This window comes from Vicia villosa, unplaced genomic scaffold, assembly GCF_029867415.1.
Source record: "Vicia villosa cultivar HV-30 ecotype Madison, WI unplaced genomic scaffold, Vvil1.0 ctg.001678F_1_1, whole genome shotgun sequence".
NCBI lineage: Eukaryota > Viridiplantae > Streptophyta > Magnoliopsida > Fabales > Fabaceae > Vicia > Vicia villosa.
Window position 1 is genome coordinate 465,218 of NW_026705696.1, and position 9,160 is coordinate 474,377.

A 9,160-nucleotide genomic window follows, 5' to 3' on the forward strand; every position below is an offset into this window, starting at 1 on the left:
TCCTCAGGAAATACATCGGAAAATTCACACACAACCGGAATCTCCAACATACTCTTGTCTTCAGAATCCGACGTAAGAACCAAAAGGAAAGACTTCTCTTGAGCAAAAAGGTAATTGATCATGTTAACTGTACCTTCAAGAAGATGTTCAATGGCATCGGTTGGTGTAGTCTCCTCAGCAGGAATGAAGATAGCCTTCTCTTTACAACCGATGTAAACCGAGTTAGCTGACAACCAGTCCATACCAAGTACTACATCGATCTTCTTAAGAGGTAGACAAATGAGATCAATCACGAACCTACGACCATTGAAGGTAATAGAACACTCCTTGCAAATTTCTCGAGCTTATACTACATCGTCCGTAGCCGACGAGATAATCATAGGATTAGGAAGAAGACTCGTCTCAAAACCAAGCCTCCGCACACAAGGATAAGAAATAAAAGAATGTGTTGCTCCACAATCAACTAGCACAAACAAGGGCTGATCATTAACATAACACGTACCAGCAACAAGATTAGTGTTTCCTTGGGCCTTCCTAGCGTCCAAGGTGTAAACACGACCTCTAGTCTTCTCGGGAGCATTCGGGGCAGTACAATCCCTTGCGTAATGCCCTGGCTGGTCACAACGGTAACATCTCCCAGAGTCTGGCTTGCAATTCCCAAAGTGGTTTGCCTTGCATCTACCACATCGGGGAGGCTGAGTAGAGCGATCTCCATAGACCTGTTTCTTCATAGCTGGAGAATTGCGGGGTTTCAAATGTTGTCCCGACCTTCCTTGATCCCTACGAATCGGCTTGTTCTGCTCTCTTTCATCTTGGACCCTCTTCAATGTGTTCTCGGCAACATAGCATTGCCTTAAACACTCAGCATAGGTGGTAAACTCCCTCTGAGATACACTGTGCACAATATCAGCATTCAGCCCCATGAGGAACTGATCAATCTTCCACAACTCATCTGGTGCATAAGCCGCTTGTCTAGAATAGGCAGCCATGTCCTCAAACTTCTCGGCATATTCAGATACCGACATGTTGCCTTGCTTGAAAGATTGAAATTCACTGTCTTCAAACTTCTCCAAGAACGCTGTCTTAAAGTGCTGCCAATCCTTTGGAATCCCTCGGTTAGTGAAATACGTAGACTCCGTATTCCACCATCTACCTGCTGGCCCCTTCATTTTCTGAGCAGCAAAAATCACCTTCTCTTCTTCTGTGCACTGAATGGCCTGAAATATCATCTCCATGCCGTACAACCAATCATGAGCAATCACCGGATCCAAGCCACCCAAGAACTCTGGCGGATCCATCCGAAAGAAAGCACGAAAGTCAGGCCCTGCTGCAGCCTGAGGAGTAGGAGCAGGAGTGGTTGGTTGCTGCCCTTGCATGCCTTGCATCATCTGCATCATCATCTGATTCTGTTGTTGCATCTGTTGCATTATCTGCACCCAAGGCACACCCGCATTCTCAGTTTCAGGCTCAGTCTCCACATTCCTTGTTCTGGGCCTTCCGGGACCTCTGCGTTGTTCAGCCATCTTCCTGTCTGTCCTACACACGGAATCAAGTTGATCAGGCTTAATGCCATAAGTAAGACATAAGGAATCATGCCGATATTACACATATGAGGCAGAATTATGCTAACTTATGATGTTTCGTGGCAAAGCCGAGAATCGACCTGCTCTGATACCAACTGTAACACCCCATACATACATTGCCTAGGATATACGTATATGGCATTAAAATGGTACTCGAAAATCATAAACATAAGCAGCGGAATAGATAATGTATAAGTACAAGTATAAAAGCCCAAACTGTCATGGCCAAAATACATGAGTTCCAACTGGTACAAATACATTTCCATGGTACAAAAGATGGAAATACAAAAGATCATAAACTACGACAGAACACATCGCCAAGAGACATCGACTCGAAGCTAAGCCATCTTACCCTTGCCTCGATCCTGCCTCGAACCACCTGTAAAAAGAATAATTGGAATGGGGTGAGATTCCTAAATCTTAGTGAGTCTCCCTATCTTACGGGTTCACTCAGTTCTACAGGGAACATGCAATCAACGAATTCACCGAGAATCCGGGTTACCTCACGGCTAGGTACAAGTACAAACAAGGTACACCATCATTGGAAGTCCCATAACTTATCCAATATGGCCACAAGGATAAACACATAGTCAAAACCACCGTATGCAAACCCGTACCCATGTACGAGGAATCCAGGAGTAAGTTACAGCCTGCTCATTAGGCTACGCAATCCACACCCTCGGTGAGTTACACTCGTACATCGCATCAAGAGACTTGCACATGCACACCGCAAGACCTATCGGATTCACTTCCTAAATGGATTCCATCCGAGATGAGTTACAGCCGCGACATTGCCTAAATGGCGTCCGACCCCATCATTGTCTATACGCCGATGTGTTAACGGCTAGTGCAAATACGCCATCTTGACAATACGAGCCCACCGGGCGAAAGCCTAGTGATCTTGCCTACGTGGCATCACTAGAGGTGAATCGAAGGTAACATTGCCTACATGGCATTACCTCTCCACCATACCAAGCACGCGGATGTGTTAACGGCTAGTGGAGAAACGCCCTATAAGACCTCCACATGCACATCGCAATGATAGCTCAGGTGTGTAGAACATACCGAGAACGCCAATGTGTTAACGGCTAGTGGAGAAACGCCCTTGAAGACCTCCACATGCACATTGCAACGGTATTAAGTGTTCTAAGCGATTTACCCCCTAATAGCCTAGGCCCACTCCGACTCAAGCATACCACAACACAATCAAGCCACACCGGCAAAGCGTCTCCGAACGTTCAACCGGAACGAACGAGAATAACAATGATCACATCATAACATAATCAACAATTGCATATCTCAAATATACATGCATACAAGCAAGATGGTGATCATATCATAGTCTCATACACTTAAAACAAGTACTGGCATATCATACAGGTCATAAGAGGCCTTCGATTCCGATACGAAACGAAACTGCACTCAAATGGGAGAAATATCAATTCTGTACCAGACTAGTTCGCTACAGCGAACTTCTGTTCGCTACAGCGAACTCAAATAGAAGCTAAACTTCCTCAAACCCAGGTCAGTTCGCTACAGCGAACTCCAGCGAAGCCCCGATTCGCTACAGCGAAGGAAAGTTTGCTACAGCGAATGAATTAATTCAGCTCCCAGGTTTATTCGCTACACATTTCGCTACAGCGAACCATTCGCTACAGCGAAAGAAAGTTCGCTGCAGCGAACTCTGCAAAACAGCAAAAACGCAGAAACGCATTTGGGGTCCCCAAGCCCCAAATTTCAACATGCAGCCATTGTTAATCAAATAATAAGCTATGGTAAACATACATATACTCATTATTACCAGAATGGAGGGTTAAACATGCATTTGTAGGATCATTCAAGCAATTACTCTCAAAACCCTTAGCCCCCAAAAATGGCATAAACCCAATATAAAACCCCAAGGTCTCTATTAAAATCAACGAAGTTCGTTAAATTTGAAAACTTAGTTATTTTGGAAGATTTCCGTGTGCTATACTACATAAAATACACGAAGTTCGTTAAACTAGCATACATTGATATTATTGAAGATTTTAGTATGTTATACTACAAAAAGTCACGTAATTCGTTGCATAAAAGTCACGATGCTCATCAAACCTTCAAAATTTTGTCTTTTTTGAAGCTTTTTGTGTGCTATACTACATAAAATTCACAAAGTTCCTTAAATTTGTAAACTTTGGTATTCTGGAAGATTTTCGAGTGCTATACTACATAAAATACACAAATTTCGTTAAACTTGCTTACATAGATATTACAACATAAAAGTCACGAAATTTTTTAAACTAGCAAATTTTGGTCTTTTTGAAGATTTCCGTGTGTTTTACTGCATAAAAGTCACAAAGTTCGTCAAACTTATAAAATTTGGTCTTTTTGAAGATTTTTCTGTGCTATACTACTTAAAATTCACGAAATTCGTTAAATTTGCAAACTTTAATATTTTGGAAGATTTTTGGGTGCTATAAGACATAAAATACACGAAGTTTGATAAACTTGCATAAATTGGTATTTTGAAAGATTTTCGTATGCTATACTACATAAAATTCACGAAGTTCATCAAACTTGCAAAATTTGGTCTTTTTAAAGATTTTTGTGTCCTGTACTATATAAAATTAATGAAGTTCGTTAAACTTACAAAATTTGGTCTTTTTGAAGATTCTCATGTGCTATACTACATAAAAGTCACGAAGTTCGTTAAACATCCAATATTTGATATTTTTGAAGATTTTTGTGTATTCACGAAGTTCATTAAATTTGTAAACTCTGGTATTTTGCATGATTTTCGTGTCCTATACTACAGAAAAGTCATGAAGTTCGTCAAACTTGCATAAATTTGGTCTTTTTGAAGAATTTTGTATGCTATATTACATAAAATCAACGAAGTTCGTTAAATTTGAAAACTTAGTTATTTTGGAAGATTTCCGTGTGCTATACTACATAAAATACACGAAGTTCGTTAAACTAGCATACATTGATATTATTGAAGATTTTAGTATGTTATACTACAAAAAGTCACGTAATTCGTTAAACTTGCAAATTATGGTCTTTTTAAAGATTTTTGTGTGTTATACTGCATAAAAGTCACGATGCTCATCAAACCTTCAAAATTTTGTCTTTTTTGAAGCTTTTTGTGTGCTATACTACATAAAATTCACAAAGTTCCTTAAATTTGTAAACTTTGGTATTCTGGAAGATTTTCGAGTGCTATACTACATAAAATACACAAATTTCGTTAAACTTGCTTACATAGATATTACAACATAAAAGTCACGAAATTTTTTAAACTAGCAAATTTTGGTCTTTTTGAAGATTTCCGTGTGTTTTACTGCATAAAAGTCACAAAGTTCGTCAAACTTATAAAATTTGGTCTTTTTGAAGATTTTTCTGTGCTATACTACTTAAAATTCACGAAATTCGTTAAATTTGCAAACTTTAATATTTTGGAAGATTTTTGGGTGCTATAAGACATAAAATACACGAAGTTTGATAAACTTGCATAAATTGGTATTTTGAAAGATTTTCGTATGCTATACTACATAAAATTCACGAAGTTCATCAAACTTGCAAAATTTGGTCTTTTTAAAGATTTTTGTGTCCTGTACTATATAAAATTAATGAAGTTCGTTAAACTTACAAAATTTGGTCTTTTTGAAGATTCTCATGTGCTATACTACATAAAAGTCACGAAGTTCGTTAAACATCCAATATTTGATATTTTTGAAGATTTTTGTGTATTCACGAAGTTCATTAAATTTGTAAACTCTGGTATTTTGCATGATTTTCGTGTCCTATACTACAGAAAAGTCATGAAGTTCGTCAAACTTGCATAAATTTGGTCTTTTTGAAGAATTTTGTATGCTATATTACATAAAATCAACGAAGTTCGTTAAATTTGAAAACTTAGTTATTTTGGAAGATTTCCGTGTGCTATACTACATAAAATACACGAAGTTCGTTAAACTAGCATACATTGATATTATTGAAGATTTTAGTATGTTATACTACAAAAAGTCACGTAATTCGTTAAACTTGCAAATTATGGTCTTTTTAAAGATTTTTGTGTGTTATACTGCATAAAAGTCACGATGCTCATCAAACCTTCAAAATTTTGTCTTTTTTGAAGCTTTTTGTGTGCTATATACTACATAAAATTCACAAAGTTCCTTAAATTTGTAAACTTTGGTATTCTGGAAGATTTTCGAGTGCTATACTACATAAAATACACAAATTTCGTTAAACTTGCTTACATAGATATTACAACATAAAAGTCACGAAATTTTTTAAACTAGCAAATTTTGGTCTTTTTGAAGATTTCCGTGTGTTTTACTGCATAAAAGTCACAAAGTTCGTCAAACTTATAAAATTTGGTCTTTTTGAAGATTTTTCTGTGCTATACTACTTAAAATTCACGAAATTCGTTAAATTTGCAAACTTTAATATTTTGGAAGATTTTTGGGTGCTATAAGACATAAAATACACGAAGTTTGATAAACTTGCATAAATTGGTATTTTGAAAGATTTTCGTATGCTATACTACATAAAATTCACGAAGTTCATCAAACTTGCAAAATTTGGTCTTTTTAAAGATTTTTGTGTCCTGTACTATATAAAATTAATGAAGTTCGTTAAACTTACAAAATTTGGTCTTTTTGAAGATTCTCATGTGCTATACTACATAAAAGTCACGAAGTTCGTTAAACATCCAATATTTGATATTTTTGAAGATTTTTGTGTATTCACGAAGTTCATTAAATTTGTAAACTCTGGTATTTTGCATGATTTTCGTGTCCTATACTACAGAAAAGTCATGAAGTTCGTCAAACTTGCATAAATTTGGTCTTTTTGAAGAATTTTGTATGCTATATTACATAAAATCAACGAAGTTCGTTAAATTTGAAAACTTAGTTATTTTGGAAGATTTCCGTGTGCTATACTACATAAAATACACGAAGTTCGTTAAACTAGCATACATTGATATTATTGAAGATTTTAGTATGTTATACTACAAAAAGTCACGTAATTCGTTAAACTTGCAAATTATGGTCTTTTTAAAGATTTTTGTGTGTTATACTGCATAAAAGTCACGATGCTCATCAAACCTTCAAAATTTTGTCTTTTTTGAAGCTTTTTGTGTGCTATATACTACATAAAATTCACAAAGTTCCTTAAATTTGTAAACTTTGGTATTCTGGAAGATTTTCGAGTGCTATACTACATAAAATACACAAATTTCGTTAAACTTGCTTACATAGATATTACAACATAAAAGTCACGAAATTTTTTAAACTAGCAAATTTTGGTCTTTTTGAAGATTTCCGTGTGTTTTACTGCATAAAAGTCACAAAGTTCGTCAAACTTATAAAATTTGGTCTTTTTGAAGATTTTTCTGTGCTATACTACTTAAAATTCACGAAATTCGTTAAATTTGCAAACTTTAATATTTTGGAAGATTTTTGGGTGCTATAAGACATAAAATACACGAAGTTTGATAAACTTGCATAAATTGGTATTTTGAAAGATTTTCGTATGCTATACTACATAAAATTCACGAAGTTCATCAAACTTGCAAAATTTGGTCTTTTTAAAGATTTTTGTGTCCTGTACTATATAAAATTAATGAAGTTCGTTAAACTTACAAAATTTGGTCTTTTTGAAGATTCTCATGTGCTATACTACATAAAAGTCACGAAGTTCGTTAAACATCCAATATTTGATATTTTTGAAGATTTTTGTGTATTCACGAAGTTCATTAAATTTGTAAACTCTGGTATTTTGCATGATTTTCGTGTCCTATACTACAGAAAAGTCATGAAGTTCGTCAAACTTGCATAAATTTGGTCTTTTTGAAGAATTTTGTATGCTATATTACATAAAATCAACGAAGTTCGTTAAATTTGAAAACTTAGTTATTTTGGAAGATTTCCGTGTGCTATACTACATAAAATACACGAAGTTCGTTAAACTAGCATACATTGATATTATTGAAGATTTTAGTATGTTATACTACAAAAAGTCACGTAATTCGTTAAACTTGCAAATTATGGTCTTTTTAAAGATTTTTGTGTGTTATACTGCATAAAAGTCACGATGCTCATCAAACCTTCAAAATTTTGTCTTTTTTGAAGCTTTTTGTGTGCTATATACTACATAAAATTCACAAAGTTCCTTAAATTTGTAAACTTTGGTATTCTGGAAGATTTTCGAGTGCTATACTACATAAAATACACAAATTTCGTTAAACTTGCTTACATAGATATTACAACATAAAAGTCACGAAATTTTTTAAACTAGCAAATTTTGGTCTTTTTGAAGATTTCCGTGTGTTTTACTGCATAAAAGTCACAAAGTTCGTCAAACTTATAAAATTTGGTCTTTTTGAAGATTTTTCTGTGCTATACTACTTAAAATTCACGAAATTCGTTAAATTTGCAAACTTTAATATTTTGGAAGATTTTTGGGTGCTATAAGACATAAAATACACGAAGTTTGATAAACTTGCATAAATTGGTATTTTGAAAGATTTTCGTATGCTATACTACATAAAATTCACGAAGTTCATCAAACTTGCAAAATTTGGTCTTTTTAAAGATTTTTGTGTCCTGTACTATATAAAATTAATGAAGTTCGTTAAACTTACAAAATTTGGTCTTTTTGAAGATTCTCATGTGCTATACTACATAAAAGTCACGAAGTTCGTTAAACATCCAATATTTGATATTTTTGAAGATTTTTGTGTATTCACGAAGTTCATTAAATTTGTAAACTCTGGTATTTTGCATGATTTTCGTGTCCTATACTACAGAAAAGTCATGAAGTTCGTCAAACTTGCATAAATTTGGTCTTTTTGAAGAATTTTGTATGCTATATTACATAAAATCAACGAAGTTCGTTAAATTTGAAAACTTAGTTATTTTGGAAGATTTCCGTGTGCTATACTACATAAAATACACGAAGTTCGTTAAACTAGCATACATTGATATTATTGAAGATTTTAGTATGTTATACTACAAAAAGTCACGTAATTCGTTAAACTTGCAAATTATGGTCTTTTTAAAGATTTTTGTGTGTTATACTGCATAAAAGTCACGATGCTCATCAAACCTTCAAAATTTTGTCTTTTTTGAAGCTTTTTGTGTGCTATACTACATAAAATTCACAAAGTTCCTTAAATTTGTAAACTTTGGTATTCTGGAAGATTTTCGAGTGCTATACTACATAAAATACACAAATTTCGTTAAACTTGCTTACATAGATATTACAACATAAAAGTCACGAAATTTTTTAAACTAGCAAATTTTGGTCTTTTTGAAGATTTCCGTGTGTTTTACTGCATAAAAGTCACAAAGTTCGTCAAACTTATAAAATTTGGTCTTTTTGAAGATTTTTCTGTGCTATACTACTTAAAATTCACGAAATTCGTTAAATTTGCAAACTTTAATATTTTGGAAGATTTTTGGGTGCTATAAGACATAAAATACACGAAGTTTGATAAACTTGCATAAATTGGTATTTTGAAAGATTTTCGTATGCTATACTACATAAAATTCACGAAGTTCATCAAACTTGCAAAATTTGGTCTTTTT

General features: G+C 34.3%; 1 protein-coding gene across 1 annotated transcript; it reads right to left on the reverse strand.

The window, feature by feature from the left end:
• Positions 1–344: 344 nt before the first annotated feature.
• On the reverse strand, positions 345–1,385 carry LOC131636254 (uncharacterized). Its single transcript, XM_058906888.1, has one exon. It carries the CDS (start codon positions 1,383–1,385, stop codon positions 345–347), a length of 1,041 nt encoding a protein of 346 aa, XP_058762871.1.
• Positions 1,386–9,160: the final 7,775 nt, after the last annotated feature.